Source organism: Ciconia boyciana, chromosome 2 (genome assembly GCF_034638445.1).
Source record: "Ciconia boyciana chromosome 2, ASM3463844v1, whole genome shotgun sequence".
Classification (NCBI taxonomy): domain Eukaryota; kingdom Metazoa; phylum Chordata; class Aves; order Ciconiiformes; family Ciconiidae; genus Ciconia; species Ciconia boyciana.
The window spans coordinates 67,913,608-67,933,330 of NC_132935.1; the positions used below are offsets into that span (position 1 = coordinate 67,913,608).

General features: G+C 41.0%; 2 protein-coding genes across 4 annotated transcripts in view; one reads left to right on the plus strand and one right to left on the minus strand.

Moving 5' to 3' along the window:
* Positions 1 to 1,873, minus strand: part of EXOC3 (exocyst complex component 3) — a 28,167-nt gene extending 26,294 nt beyond the window's left edge. The window contains exon 1 of one of the 3 annotated variants that reach the window (XM_072852921.1): positions 1,813 to 1,873. The gene's annotated coding sequence lies outside the window, so the exon portion shown is untranslated. The other 2 variants (XM_072852923.1, XM_072852922.1) reach the window with 2 other exon arrangements.
* A 743-nt stretch (positions 1,874 to 2,616) lies between these two features.
* The window catches only part of LOC140647833 (dynein axonemal heavy chain 5-like), a 173,624-nt gene continuing 156,517 nt past the window's right edge, over positions 2,617 to 19,723 (plus strand). The window contains exons 1-11 of the mRNA XM_072852925.1: positions 2,617 to 2,739; positions 3,886 to 4,069; positions 7,812 to 7,912; positions 9,411 to 9,599; positions 9,699 to 9,773; positions 12,136 to 12,222; positions 13,839 to 13,910; positions 16,808 to 16,909; positions 17,852 to 18,038; positions 19,241 to 19,406; positions 19,514 to 19,607. Of these exons, the coding sequence (XP_072709026.1) occupies positions 2,695 to 2,739; positions 3,886 to 4,069; positions 7,812 to 7,912; positions 9,411 to 9,599; positions 9,699 to 9,773; positions 12,136 to 12,222; positions 13,839 to 13,910; positions 16,808 to 16,909; positions 17,852 to 18,038; positions 19,241 to 19,406; positions 19,514 to 19,607 (1,302 nt within the window). The 5' untranslated portion in view covers positions 2,617 to 2,694. The remainder of the gene's footprint in view (positions 2,740 to 3,885; positions 4,070 to 7,811; positions 7,913 to 9,410; positions 9,600 to 9,698; positions 9,774 to 12,135; positions 12,223 to 13,838; positions 13,911 to 16,807; positions 16,910 to 17,851; positions 18,039 to 19,240; positions 19,407 to 19,513; positions 19,608 to 19,723) is intronic.

Sequence of the window (19,723 nt, forward strand, 5' to 3'; positions counted from 1 at the left end):
TGCTCACCAACTCCCATAGGCAAACTAATGCTCCAGCCAGTCTCTGAACAATGGCCACCCTCGAAGCCAAAACCCCTCTCTTCTTCTTCCTCTACCCCACCTTTTATCACTGAGCATGACATTATATGTTAGGGAATTTCCCTTTGGCCAGTTTGGGTCAGCTGTCCCAGCCGTGTTCTCTCTCAATCTCTTGCCCTTCCCCAGCCTACTCAAGGGGAGTAGATGGCAGAGTAGGAAAGAGAAAGCCTTGACACTGTGCAAGCACCCTTCAGCAACAGCCAAAACACTGGTGTGTTATCAGCGCTGTTTTAGCCACAAATCCAAAACACAGCACCATACAGGCTGCTATGAAGAAGGTTAACTCCATCCTGGGCAGACTCAGTACAGCATTAGTAGAATTAGTCATTTTAGTACTTACCAGGGTTAAAAAAGATTCCAGGCAAGGTTTGCCCAAGAGCTAGTCTGTAAGACCCTCAGTCTATGTCTCAAGTTCCTTATCCGATATCTCAAGATCTGTATGTCCACTATCTTCAAAAATTACATGCATAAGTATGCACTTATTCCAGAATTATTTCTACAGTGTAAGCTCATGGCCTACTTTACCTCCTCAGCTGTGCAACCATACCCATCACTTCTCTACTAATGGCCTGTTTAGCTCAAATGATGTTTGATTTCCTACTCTATATCTCAAGGTGCAGGATCTATTCCTACCACTCACCCTTTTGAATGAATACACCCAGTCCATTGTTTAGCCCAATCCATTTCCAAGCTATCAGGACTGTATCCACAATTTTTAAAAAATTGTTATTTTTAAATATGAATTTACTACAGAAATGGTATCTGCAGTAGCAGCTTTATGTTCACTTACTGCTTTTATTAACAACTCTGAATACATTCAACAGAGTTACGATAGGTTTAACCCACACAGCCACTACTCAGGGGCATTAAGTAGACCTCATGAACAAAATCAGCAGTCAGTATACTGTGATCTCCTGGCCGATTACCTACTAACTTGCTGAGGTAGACAGGTTGTTGCACAACTACTAACCATTCAAAAGGAAAAGCAAACTTCAAGAAACCATGCCAACTTTACATAGAGGCTGTTAGCCAAAACCACAAACATCTTCGGAGCAAAGCACTGGAAGAAGCAAACAAAAGAAAGTCCTAAGCAGCCTTGGAAAGGCTTCAGCTGCAAGCACACCCTCATCCTCCGGACTCAAGCTCCGGCCGGGAGCCGAGAAGCGAGCCAGCGGGGACGACATGCTCACAGGGGCAGGCCCCTGCCCCCTCCAGAAACGAGCTTCCAGGCCAGCGACGCGCAGCGACGCCCACGTTTGGGGCACAAGCCCTCAAAACAAAACTCGGAGGAAGCTGCGGCAGCCCCCGGCCGGCATCCCCTGCTCCGCCCGGCTCCTCCCGGCCCCGCTCCCTGACGGAGGTGGCTCAACTCGAATTATTTGCATCGACGCAGGTGCCGGGCAAAGGCCAGAGACCTGCCCTCGGGCACGCAAGCGAAGCTGCAGCCCCGCCACGCCGAGCTCCTTCGGCCTCGGCAGAGGCCCGCGGACGGTGGCCGCGCTGGAGGAGCCCTCAGCACCTCCTTCGGCGTCGCCATCCCGAGGGGCTCGCCGGATCGGCCCGGCCCAGCCCGTCCCGTCCCCCCTCCGTTTCCCATTGTGCCAGACTCGGGTCGCTACAGACAGCGACAACCTGGCAGGAGCCGGCACGGCGGCGCTCACCGGCCGGGGCGCTGGCAGCGGGCCAAGGGCAGGGGCAGGGACAGAGGCAGCCGCCGCCGCCACCACCACTTACCGGCTGCAACCCGCCCCTCGGGAAGGTACTGACAGTCCGCCAGTGCGCACGCGCCAAGGGCAGAGAGCGGCGCACGACAGGGCGCGCAGGCGCAGACTAAAGCCCCCACCGCACTCCCCCGCCGGTGGCCCGCGCGCATGCGGGTTAGGCTCCCTCACCTGTTCACGGGGTCGGGCTGCGCCTGCGCGGCCCGGGGAAGGGGGGTTCTGCGCTCGCTAACCGAAAAAGCTTCTTGAAGAGCAGTCGCGGCTCGGGCTGCTTTAGTGGCGGCGGAGCACCGCTGCTTGCTCTCCCTGGGGAGCTTCGTCCCGGTGGCGAGGTGGCTGTGTACGCGCACACGTTGCTGGGTGCGACGGGAGAGGTGGGAGCGAGGGGAGCGCCCCCGTCTCCTCAGAGCGGGCTCGGGGCTGCCGGCTGCCGCCTGCGGGGCTACCGGCGCCGCCGCCTCTTCTTCCTCCCTTGTTTTTTGACAGTCTCTCAGAGTCGAGGGCACTGTCAGTACTTCTGGGGAGTGATTCAAGGTCACTGACATTGGTAAAATAAAGTGCAGAAGTCCTTTGAGGTATTAAACCTTTGGGTTTGAATGGTAACATATTGCAGTGAAAGCTTGGTCGTTGGGTATCGTCTGGAAAAAGGAAGCATGCCAAGTAAGGGTGCGTGGATAAGCAGCAAATCGTGCAGTACGGTTCAAATCTATGTGGAAGTGGCTTTGCCCGGCAGAGGAAGAGGGGAAGTCCTCATTCAGGCACTTATCTCAGCTGTGTCTCCACACGTTGCCCAGAACCCAGGCTGCTGCCCTGCTGAGGAAGACTGTGTTGAGGAGAGTGGTGTGGCTGCCTGGGTCCAGCTCACCGTGGCGTCCCTTGGCTCTGCACGTCAGAAATGCTGAGGCTCAGGGAAGCTGCTCGCTTAGGATTTAATTTATATGTAAGGGAAAACTATGGTGCATTTAAAAAGACAAGTAGTTATGAAATTAGCACGGGGTTGGTGGATATGGAGGGTGTTGTGGTTTAGCCCCATCTGGGAATTAAGTACCGCACAGCTGCTTTTTCACCCTCTCCCCCCGGGTGGGATGGGGGAGAGAACAGGAAGAGCAAAAGTAAGAAAACTCGTGGGTTGAGATAAGAACAGTTTAATAATTGGAACAAAAAAATAATAATAAATTGTAATGAGGAGGAAAACAACAAGAGAGCGAGAGAGGAACAAAACCCAGGAAAAAACAAGTGATACAACCACTCACCACCCGCCGACCGACACCCAGCCCAGTCCCTGGGGGGTAGCGATTGCTACCCCCCCAGCCAACTCCCCACAGTTTATGTACTGAGCGTGGCATCATATGGTATGGAATAGCCCTTTGGTCAGTTTGGATCAACTATCTTGCCTGTGCTCCCAGCTTCTTGTGCACCTGGCAGAGCATAGGAAGCTGAAAAGTCCTTGACTAGTGTAAACATTACTTAGCAACAACAAAAACATCAGTGTGTTATCAATATTATTCTCATACTAAAATCCAAAACACAGCGCTATACCAGCTACTAGGAAGAAAATTAACTCTATCCCAGTTGAAACCAGGACAGAGGGAAATGGGGACAGCCGAGGTGCCTCCTGGGGACTGGGTTGTTAGCTGGGTTTGTGTAGGGGTTGCCATAGCAGCTGCCAGCAACTCCAAGTGCCCAGGCAGACCGCAGCCTTAAAAACCCCCTGGAGATTAGGAAGTGCCTCAGCAGGCACTCTGTGCCTAGTGCTTTCCAGTGGGACCTGCAGCTGCTGTATAAGAAGGATCTTAACCTGTCCCTCAATGCGTAAGTTCCCACCTGCAGCAGTCTGATCAGAGAGGAATGACGGTTATGCAATTAGAAATGAAGTTTTGATAACAGGCAGCCTTAGAGGAGCTTTTATCATTTTTTAAACTGCTTAGATCTTCTAATTTTAAATTAGCAAGCAAAAATAGATTATTTTTTTTCTTTTCCTTGGTAGTCTATCATATTGGTGCTGTAACAGGGATAAAAATACTGAAGATGTGGTTGGTTGTTACAATGTTACATTGTCTGGTCATTTTCTGTATTGTTGATTTAGGTTGATTTTTGTGTGGTGGAGATGGAGGAGACTGTGGGAGGTGAAACTGAGTTAGGAGGAAGAGTTGAGCCTAGCTCCTCTTCTGATCACTCTGCACAGCAGGAATCAGAACGACTGAGAGCAATGCAACTTTCTTCCAAATCTGACACTGATCTCTGTCCACCTCTCGTTGCTATAAAAAAAGGTAAGGGAGAAAATAATGATAAGTACTTCATGTTGGCTTCGTATGGAAAAAAAATTCCAGGAACAAAATGAGAAACCAATTATTAAGTAGAGTGTTTCATTTTATAACAGGTACTTATATATACTGGGTGGGTACATGCTATTCTGAATATGCCAGTGCAGGGACTGTAATGTGCAGTTTTCGGCTTTATAAATAAATCTGTACATATAAATAAAAAAATGCATATTTTTTAGTATATATATATATGTATTTGCAGGGTCATGCACAGTGCAACTCTGATCCCTTAGCACATTTTCTAGTGTTGAATCATAGTAACATGATTAGAACCATTTTTCTGGAATTGAAATGAGTAGTACTCTGTGGTATGGTATACTCTATAGTATGGCATATAGTATGCTATGTCTTTTCTGGAATATATTAACAGTGATAATAGATTGAATAATTAGTTCAAAGATTATTGAACGTGGCCTCGCAATGACATCAGCCAGCTCCCTCCGTGCTCGTGGGTGCATCCCATCAGGGCCCAGGAACTTACGTATGCCAAGTATTCCCTGATCTTGTGGAAGAAGATCAGATTCGAGAGTACTGAAGCACAGTGGGCATACATAAATCCATGATGATGTGAGATGTCACATCATGAGATGTCATTGCGAGGCCATGTTCAATAATCTTTGAATGTTCATGGCAACTGGGAGAGGTGCCTGAGGCCTGGAGGAAAGCTAATGTCACTCCTGTCTCCAAGAAGGGCAAGAAGGAGGAACCAGGGAGCTACAGGCTAGTCAGCCTCACCTCAATCCCTGGGAATGTGATGGAGCAGCTAATCCTGGATACCATTTCCAGGCACATGAAGGACAAGAAGGTGACTGGGAGTAGTCAGCATGGATTCATCAAGGGAAGAAATGCTTGACCAACCTCATTGCCTCTTGCAATGAAATGGCTGGCTTGGTAGGTGAGGGGAATGCAGTGGATATGGTCTACCTTTTCTTCAGTAAGGCTTTTGACATTCTCCTGTTGGGAATTTTTTATTGTGTCCCTTGAGGTGAATTAAACACACATTTGTGCTGAAATATAAAAAAAAAAATTAATGAACAATGCATTGGACAGTCCTACCACCATAACCGGTTCTATAAGAAGTCTGCAAAGACACTTCACGAGCTGAGTCCTTATATATACTTGCACCAGCACCAGTCCTGTGAGCATCAGCACAGAGCACCTCAGCCCAGCCTTGGGTCCATGCCTCAGCACCAGCTCTGCTGCCCAAAGGTAGACCCTGAGCCTCGAATTCCAGGATGGCTACAAGACAATGCTGTGGCTGTTTCTTATCTATCTCATCACCAAGGGAAACTACACTCCCTTACTGGGAGTTGTTCTGTTTCTGGCATTCCTACTTCCAACCAGCTTAACCCCTTGCAGCTGGGCCTTCTTGCTCTCCATGCCAGATTGTTCCTGGGTCAGAAATTACCACTGCTGAGCAGTTACAATTTGAATTTCCCCTTCAATCCTGTAAGATCCTCATAGAGAAACTAATGAAGTGTGGGCTGGATGAGTAGACATTGAGATGGATTGAAAACTGATTGAACAGACAAGCCCAGGGGGTGGTGATCCATCGCACAAAGTGCAGTTGCAGGTCAGTAGATAGTGGTGTACCCCAGGGGTCAATACTGGGTCCAGTCCTGTTTAACATCTTCATTAATGATCTGGATGATGGGGCAGGGTGTACCCTTAGCAAGATTGCTGATGACACATAACTGGGAGGGGTGGCCGATACACCAGGGGGTCATGCTGCCATCCAGAGGGACCTCGAGAGGCTGGGGAGTTGGGCTGACAGGAACCTCAGGCAGTTCAACAAAAGGAAGTGCAAATTCCTGCACCTGGGGAGGAAAAAGTCCATACACCTGTACATGCTGGGGCTGACCAGCTGGAAAGTAGATTGGCAGGAAAGGATCTGGGGGTCCTGATGGACACCGAGTTGAACATGAGCCAGCAATGGGCCCTTGTGGCAAAGAAGGCTAATGAAACCATGGGCTGGATGAGGAGAAGTGTTGCCAGCAGGTCAAGGGAGGTGATCCATCCTCTCCACTCAGCATTGGTGAGGCCTCGCCTGGAGTACTGTGTCCAGTTCTAGGCTCCCCAGTAAAAGAGAGACATGGACATACTGGAGAGAGTCCAGTGAAGGGCCACAAAGATGATGAGTGCACTGGAGCATCTCTCCTATAAGGAAAGGCTGAGAGAGCTGGGACTGTTTAGCCTGGACAAGAGAAGGCTAAGAGGGGATCTCATCAGCATGTATAAATACCTGAAGGGAGGGTGTAAAGAAGATGAAGCCAGGCTCTTTTCAGTGGTGCCCAGCGACAGGACAAGAGCCAATGGGCACAACCTGAAATACAGGAGGTTCCCCCTGAACATCAGGGATACACTTTGTTACTACGAGGGTGACCAAGCACTGGCACAGGTTGCCCAGAGAGGTTGTGGAGTATCCACCCTTGAAGATATTCAAAAGCCATCTGGACGTGGTCCTGGGTAACCAGCTCTAAGTGGCCCTGCTTGAGGAGGGCAGGTTGGACCAGATGACCTCCAGAGGTCCCTTCCAATCTCAACCATTCTGTGATTCTGTGAATAATACATTATAATCCAGGGAAAAGAGACACAATCTGTAAGAAAATTTATAAGGAAATCAGTGCTATTAGAACATTGATTTTAGTCACAATCTCATCATTTATTTAGAATAGATTAAACAGTAGTTCCTAAAAGTTTAGTGAGCCAATCATTAGCAGTACTGCATGCTCCACTGAGGATCCTGTTTGCTGCCAAGGATGGGACCTAAATATCATCTTCTGAGAAATAAAATGGTTACTTTTTCTTGGACTAAAAGCAAGCTGTAGCAATTGCAAATAGTGTTGTTCAGTGCTTTCAAATAATTATCTTGTTGAAGCTAACTAAAACAGTATTTCTGTTAAGGAGAGATAAAGCAATATTTAGGAATGCTTTCTAATTACATTTTTAAAAAGAGAAATGGTGTCTGGCTGGAGATAAGTTATTGTACTTAGTATCAGGAAAACATAAATACTCTTATTTGTTACTTAAATGACTTAAAAATATTCAAATCCTAACTTCTAGGAAAAACAAAGGCATGCAATAAATTTTTTATTAAATAACCTAAAGAGCTTCAAAAGCTCTTAAGGAGGCTTAAATAATCAACAGAAGATAGTTACACACTCTAATGATATATGTCCTGTTTTTATTGCAAATATTAGGAATCTTTATTCTTCAGATTCCAGTGGTCAAGCTGTCTTGCAAGTCTCTGCAAGTAGCAAGTTTGTCAGAAATGCATGAGAGTGACAATCAGAATTTAGATAAAGAAGTAACAGAAGAGGAATAACTGTGTGACAATAGCAAGTGTGAAAAATGACAATATTTCAGAGTCTCTATTTTTTCCAAAACTGATTTCTTCAAGCTAGTACCTTAAATTGCTTTTTCTTACCTGTACTGCTATCAGTAGGGATTGTTTGTGATATCGCAATTGAACTTGTGATAAAAGCCATTATAAAACATCTTTTCCCCCTAACAGCTTCTAAGGGTTTCTGCTGAGGCACAGGTTTTCTAATGTTCCTTTCATGTCTCATTTTCCCCAGCCTGAGAAGAGGTTAGCCAGCAGATATTAAGAAACAACATTGCAGGTCTTCTAAATGCATTTGTTGTGCATATACCTGACTAATTAGAACTTGTCACTTCTTTTAACTAGACACAGAAAGTAAGCATCGTAGACGTGGAGGGGACCTGAAGACAAGGAGCACTGAGCTAGGATCTGCTGTCACAGGATCACCTTTGAGTGCTGTTCTTCCGGCAAGTGTTTTCATGCTAAAATAAGTGGAGACTCAGCTATCTTTTGTCTGTTAAATTTTCTTCTGAATGGATAATTCTTGAAGTCTTCATTGGCAAAAGTTTGGCCTAATACTGGAAGACGCTGAATTCCTTTAGTCTCTGTTAATTACACGGAAAAAGAACAGTGAACCGCTCAAAAGTGTATACAGTGTTAGGCCATTTACATTCTGTGCTCACAAATGTGTGTTGCTGGGATTTTGGTTTTTGGGGTTTTTTTGATCATCCACTGGTTAATCCCCTTTCTTTGCCAAGATGAAAATTAATATTGGTTAAGAATACTTGAATAAGGTCATGCTGCATCAGGGAAGGCATATGCAAAACAAGAGATCCAGCTATTGGCATGGAAGCCAGAGGTGAAAAAAGACTGACATAGATGAGCTGGGACCTACATGGGAGAAGAATGAACAGTGAATTAGAAAAGATGTAGCTTTTAGAGACATCAGAATGGTACTGACCAACAAGTACATGTATCCACCAAATTCTTGGTGTCTCAAAGAGATGCAGGTAGAGACAGGAGTGATGTAAAACATCCATTTAGAGTCTGGGGTAAGACCAAATGGTAGGAGGCAAAGGTGGACATTGGCCAGCTTTTTGTTTTTTAAGCAAAGAGTAAATCAGGATTGATCAACTATAATTCCTAGTTTAGAGTACTGGGAAGATGATGTAATTTGTCTTTGTTTCTCTCCAATAAAAACTGTGAGGTACAGAGACACTCCAGACATTCCCAGACTCCAGATACTCATGTCAGTGCGAGCTGTGTGTAGAAGGAAATGCTCAGTATGGTGACTTTTTAACCCAAATCTTTGGTTTTCTGTATATAGCTTCTGAAGATTATCTGTTGACTTAAAAATGTTATTCACCATATCTATTTTCAGTCTTGTTCACGCTGTTATGAAGATTTAAAAAAATCCTTTACCTACATAAATTTCCTTCTTTATCATTCTGCTACTACCTTTATATGACCTGCGTATTAAACATCAATTGTATAATTGTTCCAATGGTGACTGATTTTATAGTGTATTTGTTTTATTTATTTCCTTTGAGGTAATAACTTGATGCTATATATTAAAATGCTGGCAGTATAGAGATAGATCTGGTCCCAGATTTGGAATATGGGCGTATAGAAATTTGGAAGCTGGATTCACAAAGCTGAGATTTGAATTAGAGCCTTTATAGTGCTAAATTTGTGTTGTGACCTTAGCCTGGATCCATATCTGATTCTGAGGTCCTGATCTGAGGTTTCTGATCTGAGGTTTCCATTGTAGCAGCTTTATACTGAGAAATAATTCTGGCCTAACAAGTTAATTATTACTGGTCTTTTCCCTCTGCATTCCTTAGATGTAATTTTTTATGTTCCTGCTTGAAGTAGTTTATGAAAACAGCTTAAAGATCAACAATATAAAATATAACCCTTAAGTGAGGAAAAAGAATCTCTTTATAACAAACTTTTATTTTCTAGACAACTGGTAAGAAAAGTATAGTACTTTCGAGTGAAACTAGGAAAGAACTAGCCAAGCAAGCCAAAGTCATCAAAGAGGAGAGAAGAGCTCAGATAGATGAAAGACACAAGTATTTGATATCAAGATTAGCAGATGGGATAGGCTTAAGGGATCAGCAAGTGGAGGAGGACATTATTTCTGATGACAAGGTAAATATTAATTAAATTATTATTATTAAATATATTTCCAAAATTTCCAGTCTTTTGAAACTACTTCACAATCAATGACCATTGTAATTTTGTTTTTAGTTTCAGCTTATAGAACAATTCTTTGCCCCTAGTGGACTTAAAAAGTTGCTCTTCTTTTACCAAGATGTATTGCAGGTATGTTTCTGTTATTACTTCTGCAAAAGCACAGTTGTGTTTTTTAAAAAAAATCACATGACTGTTGCAAAATTTAGAAAATCTTAACAGAGGTTTTTTTGCTATGCATGCCAATGTGGAAAGAACTTGGATCTCATTGTTTAGATACTGCCATCTCGGCCTACATGAAAACAGGAGAATGCCCTGCAGCATGGTTTTATACTGTTCTTGTTTTCACAAAAGAAAACTTACAAATGGCCAAGTAAAGTAAAAATCCAGACTTCAAAAATTATAAAGATAATTGAGGCAAAGTGTTCACAGTATTCAGAGTTTAAAAATACTAGTATACTAGTATTATACTAGTATTAAAAATACTAGTAATACATAAGTATTATAGGAAGGGGGGAGCTGTGTGTATAAGAACCATTTTGTCTTCTCCTTTTGGTTTGAACTGCACCCACTCCACTATGGACAAAGCACTGATTCAAGAGGGTGAAAAATGATGCACTTTCTTTCTAAATTAAGGTGGCTTCATGTTCAGGTCTGTCCCATTCTGCAGAAAATAATCTTAAGCTTGGAAAACTATAAGTAGAAATAAGGTAGCTGCGGTCCCCAAGATGCATTTCTTTGCCTTTCAATTTTGAGGAGAAGCCTCTTCATAAAAAGCAGAATCATTTGTGTTCAGCTTCCACTGAGTGAGTGATATCAGAAGGTGCCGAGCAACCTTGAAATTGCCTGACATGACTGTTGTGGGCTTCCTGAACTGCGGAAGTCCTTCCTCAGTCCTTTTAGGTTATGCCACTGAGGAGCCATGTTAAGGTGAGCTAACTCACCACATGGTGGTATTTTAGGCTTGTTGGGGAGAAAAACTGATTGATAATGCTTGATCGTCAGTTAAGTGCAAGAATGAATTACAGATTCATTATAACCTACATAAGTTAAAAGAACTTTCAAGTGTTACTAGAATTGCTTAGAGACTTTGCAAAGCACAGAATCAGCTCAGCTGTCAAAACAGTTTAATCAGTTTTTCCTTTCACTGGGACTGTGTGTGCACATTTCTGGGATGAATGTGTTGTTCGCTGACTTAAATCAAGATGAAACTAAAGATCTTGAAATTGTTTTCCTTAACTGACAAGCCAGAAATAAATGCCCAGCTTGGGTTAGGTGAAACGTTTCATTTCTGCATTTAGTTTTGTTTTATTTTGGTGTTTTTAACAATTAAAATATGAATTTATGAAACTTTTGTTGCAAAAGCAGCATAGCATAAAAATGTTTCTGATGGAAAGTATGAATGCCATCTCTAGCCTCTTCCACCCCATTCTGATGAGTCAACAGATCTCATTAAATTGACTATTCTGTCAACAGCTTGGTTTCAAACATATTGGAGAACTGGAGATTACTCAGGGGCAGTATCATACATGCTTGCCCCCTTCTTATCCATTTTTGGCCATTCTTGGAGACAAAATACTGGCCTGGGCAGACCATTGGCCTGACCTAGTAGGCATGTTCTTACCAAGATTTGTCAAAGATCCTTTCCTCAGTGCTGCTTACCTCTCTTTTTCACTAGCTTGGGTGCGTGATGTTCACTTGAGACTGTGCATAGGGCTTAGAAGATGCTGATTTGGGGTGGAAGTGGGGAGCCACCACTGTGTATCATACATCACATGTTTAGTCTAGCAGGAGCTAGACTTTTTAGGAAGAGGCCTCTCCTCAAACTTGAAAGAGAAATATACTCACAGGCCTCTTCCACATTATTTTCTGTTACATTCTTCCAAGTTTCAATAGATTATTTTCCAAAGTGCATGACAGAAGATTAGAGGGAAGCAGATCTTGATCAGGCTTAAACTTTTTGTTGCTTCAAAGAGAAGAGGTTGTAGGTACATCTCAGTGGAGAGGGACCAGTGGCAGCAAGGCTTATCAGAGAGAAAGTTTTTCAGAGTGATGTATGGTAAAGACATGGGCAGAAAACTAAATTTCTTTGCATTGTTGGCAGGATCTACCTGACAGAGTTCCTTGTGAGTCCCGCTCACAATTACATTATGACTTTGGAGACCAGGTGCATGACTCTCTCTGCGAGACATCCAGTTTGTTTCCATGGAGGAAGTTGCTCTAGGAAACACTTCAGATTTAATTTCATTATATTTTCTGAGATTTTTTCCCTGTTCTTCGAGTTTTTTTCTGGGCTATGAAACTGTTTACAGGGGATTGTGAGATTCATGCAAAGCTTCTTCTACAGATAAAGTCAACCTCACGATTTCTATCTGGGAATTACTAACTGATTCAGAATGAGCTTAGTTATAATTCACATATTCATATAGAATGAGGTATCTGTATGATAATAATTTTTATTTTATTAACCTCTTATTTATAATTTAATTGCTAGAAAAAATCTAATGCATCACTGAGGTCAGATGGGTCAACGAAGAGTTTGCTTCAGAAGAAGTTATTTATTACCATGGGTTCTACAGAGGTATGTTTGAAAAATTCATTAGATGACATTTGAAAAGTAAAATATTGAAAAAACATAACAGTTGTGCAGTGTTAAACAACTTCTGGTAATTCTTGGATAGATATTTAAGTACTTAGTCCATGTTCTCATAATGTAAGATCTCCCAGCATTTCACTATGAGGGTAGTGAGACACTGGAACAGGTTGCCCAGAGAAGTTGTGGATGCCCCATCCTTGGAAGTGTCCAAGGCCAGGTTGGATGGGGCTTTGAGCAACCTGGTCTAGTGGAAGATGTCCCTGCCCATGGCAGGGTGGGCTGGAACTAGGTGATCTTTAAGGTCCCTTCCAACCCAAACCATTCTATGATTCTATGATTCTCGAGCTGAGGTTGGAATTCACCAGTAAAGAAGTAGTGATTAATGGATTTTACTATCTCAGAGGAGAGCAGGTCAAATAAATCCTTATTAAAAAATTGCAGATCCTAACATTTTTGTTAATGACTGAATGTTTAAGTATTTTCCAGTGCTTGTGCACTTCTAGTTTAAAAGTGCAGTTCTTCAGTGGTTTTGTATTTCCTTTCATATAATAAAACCACACATTACTCCAAAAACAACTTTAATAATTCCTTAATTCCATTCAAATTCTTATAACAACCTCCTTACTGTAATGTCTAAGCATTATTCAGCAGTGTATTCAGAGTAGTCATTAAGATTTCTGATTAATTTTCTTTCTTTCCATCTCTTTTGGGGGGAATCGGGTGTACCATATACAATTTTCTTTGAATAAGTCATGGTGATGATTTTTTTTTTTCCTCCCAATTATCTTATATTAACATTGTTATGTTAGAAAAGACATAGCTGAAGAATTCTTTCTTGCTTTCAGAGGGGAAAGTGAGATTCATTCATCTGCCAACTGGACCAATGGGAAAGGCTTTTCAAATTTGTTATAGTTGAATTGTTATTAGATTTAATAGATTAAAAGTAAGCATTGTTGCAGTACTGATTTGAAACTTTCACATTACTTCAGTCCATCAAAAAGATGAAAATACATGTTGTAAAGTATTTGGATCAGAAGTTTTTAGTAAACTTTTAAGTTCCTTTTTTAAAAACTGACATAAATGTCATTCTAAGATGATCCATTCTGGTCTAGGTATCTATGAAAATACTCTAAATGTTTGAAAGCTGAGAATATCTTTAGTTTTCTCCAGTGAATGTTAGTTTCTTCAGTTGGCAGATTCAGAAAGGATAGGATAGGTCCATAATGGATACTGAAATGACTAGACAGGAATATGTCATCTAAAGCTCTCATACAACAGTTGCAGGTGGTCAATACAAGAGGAATGGAGCCCAGGAAGGAGCCTAGCTCACAAGCTCTCCCTGAACTGCATTTTTCTTGGTAGACATGCGATACTGGACTGGTCTGCCCAGAAGGGCTTTTTTTAGGTTCTTATGTCAGATGGAGAAAAAACAATGTTTGATTTGAGTGGGACAGATTTTCAAATATCCTGCAAACAGTTCACTACTTTTTTGAGTAATTTTTTACAGTTTTGTTTTCAGCACATTTTTAAGTTGTTAAGTAAATTACTTTTACTGTACATGTGTATTCTTTTTAACTGTATGCATTTTGTCCTTTTTACAGAACTTTACAGGAACTTGTGCATTTTTCCTAAGGACATCAGATAAAGTTGTAACTGCATCAAATGTTTCCCAGGTCAGACCAAAATCATGCAGTGTTTGCAGTGTACTTAATATTTTCTTATTCATGCAACTGGAATCAGAAAAAGAAGTGGGGAGTGCTTTCATGAAAATGTCTAGTTCTGTGTTTAACAGAATTACTTTTTCATCTGAGTAAGTATTTATGAAAAAGTAATGTTCTAATGATTTGGAAAGTAGCTACTGCAATATTATTAAAAATAAGATTTTAATTAATAAAAAGTCATTATTAATCAGTCATTAAAAATATAAATTTTAATGGCAATAGGGAATAAAGACCTAAACCAGGAGATTTCCTTTTAATTAATGAGCCTAAATTATGGAAACGCTGCACTTAAATAACTGTATCTTTTAAACTTTAAAAATAAAGATCATACGTGAAACTAACTAAAGTAAAGTTTTCCTGCCCCTAATAGCTTTAGTTATGTATAAAAAAAAGTACTTTAACAGCCTTTTCTGACTTTCAGAGATACTCATGTTCTTGGGAAGTATTTGCAATAGTTTTTTACAAAGAGCATCCAGATACTAACACCTAAGAATAGACATTAAAGAACAAATGTAATAAGCCTGAAATCATATTCTCAAAAATACTGATGCACTCATTTTTATGCTGTACAGATTTTTTTCTCCTTATTTATCACTAATAGGTTGATGTGTTCCATTTGAACAGGCCAAAGCCGTAGGAAGTTTGTTCCCCAGCTACAGCCACGGAAATCAGTACTTCAGTTTCTGTCAGTCACTTGCTTTATAACAATATTTTTACAAATACCTCATCCAGGGGTGCAAAAGTAATTTGTAGGCTTCCTCTTCTTGCACCCTGTCAGTCCTGCTGTGCTGCTTCAGTTGGGTACCTGTCAGAATGGTTGTCCAAACTCTTCAGTTAGCTGCCTTGGTGCCTTCTCTCTGTAGTTCTCTCATGATCACCTTCTTTTGGCAGGGGCTGTCATGTAGCTGTCATCAAACTTCATTCCTTATGTGAGGCAGTACGTTTAGATGCTATAGAAGGTAAAACAAGCCCTAATTTTCAGTCACACAGTCTTCACACTGATGAGGCCTGGAGCTCAGGCTCAGACTGGTTTGGCAAATTTTGGTTTATCCTGAAGAGCTGTGTAGGAACAGTTGGAAGGAGAACCTGAGAACCCCCTAGAAATACACGGATTTGTCCCCTATTTCTCAAGAGGAATAGCTGAATCTTCAGCGTCCTGTGGAAAGAAATGGATCAGCTTGTATGTCGACCTTGACCTACAGATTCAGAAGTCTTGAAAGACTTAATTTTACCTGTCTCCCCCTCCCTGCAACAAATGCAAACACTGTCATATAGGAGAAACTGGCATTGTTAAAAGCATCTGAAGGGGAAAAATAGAGGTCAGTTCATTTCTTCATTACCCTTCTGTCCTTTCCTTCTGCTATTTTGTTAGCACACCCTCTTGCAGAAGGAAGTAGTTTAGGATCATTTCCTTGTTAGCAACCTTGTGGGCATTGCCTCCCAGGTAACATGTTCAGACATGCAAAGAAACCTGGTCTTCCTCGTAAGCACTTCTTCAAGCAGAATGATGCCTTGATTGTCATCCGTAATTCCTCCACTTTTTGAGAAAGAGCTTTCTACCCTCTTGTACTCTAGTGGGATTATAATACTGTAATATTGTTAGGACATAGTATTCCACCCATGCATAAAAACTAAATGTCTTAAATGCTCTTCTTTTGCATGCAAGTGGGGAACTAGCAAGAAAAACATCAGTGAAATTAATAATCAAGATAGCCAAGAATGTCAAAGCCACTACAAAAATTGATGTGTAGTTGCCATTCCTAAAACACTCTGGAATTGCTGTCTTTGCAAACAGGCAAAAGTTGGGAGTAGAAGCTTCCAGGGCAGAACTCAGTATGCTTTCCCCTGTATCAGTGAAGCATTTATTATCATGAAGGCAAAACCAGTGTATGTTTGTGCACTTCAGAAGTTCTGAATGAGACTCCCTCTCTACTAACAAGAGACATACCCAGAGCCAAAATGGCTAGTCAGTATGGGTCGTAGAAAGCACGTGGCCCATGTTCAGGATGTACCCATTTGTAAGCAAAATGCCGGTAGCAGAAAAGCCAACCAGTCCATAAATGGATAGCATTGGGAAAAGATGCAGTCCCTCACTTCTTCCAGTTTATGCTTTATATTCTGCAGTAAAATTCCACTCACCAGTACTGTCTCTCACTGTCAGCTTTAGCAATTCAGTGCTTCTTGCTTCACATTAACTAGAACAGGCTAGAATAGACTATTTCAGTTGGAAAGGTCCTACAACGATCATCTAGTCCAACTGCCTGACCAATTCAGGGCTGACCAAGCTAAAGCATGTTGTTAAGGGCATTGTCCAAATGCCTCTTAAACACTGACAGGCTTGGGGCATCGACCACCTCTCTAGAAAGCCTGTTCCAGTGTTTGACCACCCTTTTGGTAAAGAAGTGCTTCCTAAGCATAAGTTCATTGACAATGAACTGGAGAGAACTGTGCAACGGAGAGAGGCATTTCTTGCCTGATACATTTGTTGTCCTTTTTTAGGCATTTATAATAGATGGAGGCTGTTCCAATAAAAGAGAAATATAGACATATCGTTGTCTTAAGATTAATTAATGCATTGATGTTAAATGGTTAATTTTAATTGGTTGCTGGAGTGTTGCTACACTATAGGACTGACTCTTCTGGTGATTCAACCTTAAGGGCAAGTCTTGGAATTTCCAGTTGAATTTTAGTCTATGTCCAATCCAAATTCAGTAGCTGGGGAGCAATATCCGTGGAACCTATGTAGTTATGGACTGTATATATGTCTGCTATGTGCCTGAATTTCACTCAAATAGTATAATGTTGCAAAAGTTTACATGCACTCTGTTAATTTTTGTTTCTTCCCGAAGGAGGTGAATTTTGGCATATTTGATTGTACTAATGGAAATATCCTTCAGGGCCTGGGATTTTTCTTGTCCCAAATCATGATACCAGCACTTAAATCCCAACAGGTAATCAAATAGCTAGTCTTTTTTCTCAAGAACGTGTGGAATTAAGGCAAGTGGCTGCTGCAGTCCTGTTTGTGCATCAGTTGAACATCAAACAGAGGATACAAAAAGATACAAGTCCAATATAGGGCTTTATGGGAGTCATGCAATTCAAATATAAGCTTTTGAAATTCATATAGTTATTGTTTATTTTCAAGCAATAGCACCAGCCATAATGCTCATGACAAAGGAGAACATAGCATAGCAGCCATACTAAGGTAAAACTGTGATGACTTCATTAAAACTGGATTAAGCCTGGATTGAAAGAAGTGTCAAGTCCTTCTGGCAGCACAAAGAATCAGTCCATGCTTTTATTCTAGAGCATGGACAGCAAGCACTGTATCCCAGCCAGGGTATCCAGCTTCTTTGAGTTGTCCTTGTTCTGTGGCACTCACAAAGCATCACAGTTGGTTCTGTTGCCTCCAGAAGCACATGTCCAGAGGTAGGAAATATAATGAAGCTCCGTGTCTGTTGAGAATGATGGTGTGGTATGCTGTTACCATATGCTACCATTTTCTCTCACCTAGGAGCAGGAAGGGAGATTAGAATCTGTTTTCTCTGTTCAGAGAGAGCCCAATCAGACTGAAAAAAAGGACAACAATTCAGTGTGAAGACAGTGAGAGCAGGGAGACATTTTTATTTCTTGAGAGCCTCTTGCTTGTTTGTCTCTTCTTGTCTAACAGAATGATTAAATCAATGCACACTTTAAGGTATTTATGTTATGGTACAGATGAGTGTATTTTAAGGGGCATACTGATAAACCTTTATATACTGCCATGAATAAGAAACACCTTTCTAATGAAAAATAAGGTACCTTTCGTGTTAAAAAAAAAAAAAAAAAGTGTGACCCTCGTTTTACTTTTTTCCTTTTTTTTTTTTTTTTGGCATAAATCGTAAAACAAGCAGAACTGGGGAGCTGTGAAAGAAGGCTTGAAGAACAGCCAGATACAAGACTTTCTGTATTCAGTGGATAAATTTGTGGGTACTTTGTCATCATCAAGACAGAATATAGAAAATAAAATTCAGCTCACAAAAGTGGATATTGATGTTTATGTCAGCAACTTACAGAACCCATCTGACTACATAACTGCAGGTGAGTAATTCCTACAGCAAAGCAAACACAATGATGCTGTTTATAAAATAAATATTATGTCATTAGTAAAAATTTACTTTGAAGAATTAATTCATCTTCCCTGAGCTATATACATTTTTCTGCTTACTCTTGCCAGGTTTCTGACTGTATAATCATAAAATCATCAATCATTTGCCCATCCTTTAATTCATAGATCTTAAAGGATTGGGTAGTTCCCTCACATACCATGTACGCAGTGGCCTGTGTTCCTCCTAGTTTGCTGGCCAAGTAGTTGCTGAGTGAAGCCATCTACTAGTGTGTATACTCTTCACTTTCTTTGATACTGGGGAAATCCTATCGCATATTAAGTCTGGCTCTGAGGGCTGTGAGTCAAACCAAGATGTATTTATAAAAATGTTTATATATGCATATATATATGTGTAAGGAAAAGAGTAGTTTTGTCTCTTTGAACAATAACTTTCCACCATTTCTTATCATCACATGGATTTTCAGAATGAAATAATGCCAAACCAGTCAATACTTCTGCAATCCCTCTCAACCCTACATGAGCCTATGGCAGGATAGCTTCCACTGAAGAACTAGTGACTCTTAAGATGAAGCAATAATGTACATAGCTGGACAAGTTCTTTAGATCCATTTAGTAGGACAAGCTCCACGAGTCCTAAATATAATGCACCAAGTGAACTGGACTCTTTGAGCTGCTAGGGCAATCTAAAAGATGTGCTGACTTATAAATTATAGAGGTTTTTTGTGACTGTTAATAATGGTGTCCATTACGTGATGCTTTTAATGTGGAATAGGCTGCAGTGGCAGAAAGACAGAAATGTGATGTAAGCCTTTACTTATGAAATACAAACAGAAAACTATACACATAATAGTTAATGCATTACTTGGACCTCTGAAACATGATTCTCCCAAAACTACATCGCTGTATTTTTTTTTCCTTACAAACTCACTGTATTTTTAACAATTTCCATTGTAAAGGGTATGCAATAGTAATAGAGTAGGTAGATGCAAGTCGTATGTGTGTGCATCTTGTTGTTACAGTCTTAATCTTTTCCTGATGTTGGTCAGTGATTTGAATATACTCAGCTTACATAGAGTCTCAGCTTATGTTTGCCAAGGACATTTCAATTCTGTAATTAAAAATCTGTATTTATTTCTTGGTACTTATGAGACTGTCCCATTCTATGATTTTGAAGGCACTAACACAGAGGTCACTGAGAAACTTGAAGAAGTGGTCATGATTTGGATCAAACAGATCAGAAAAGTTTTAGTGGAGAGTGAACAAATGAGAAGAGAAGCTGATGACATTGGTCCATCTGCAGAGCTGGAACACTGGAAGACAAGAATGTCATCATTTAACAGGTTAAATCCCGGCATTATTTCTCACAGGGTCTAAAAAAAAAGCTTTTTAAAAATAAGTGTAAACTTTCATTCCAAAGAGAGTATTAAATGTTTTTCTTTTTTCAAAGCCTTTTAGAAGAGATCAAGAGTTCAAGAGTAAAGAAAATTATAAATATTCTTCAGGCAGCAAGATCAAAGACATTAAAGCAGTGGAAAGAGCTGGTAATTACAATGTTTTAATAAAAGTTTTAAATGAGTACAGTACTGTATTTGTAATACACACAGAACTGAACAGAATGCTAAAAATAGTTTTGAGTGTTTATGCTGGTTTTGTACTA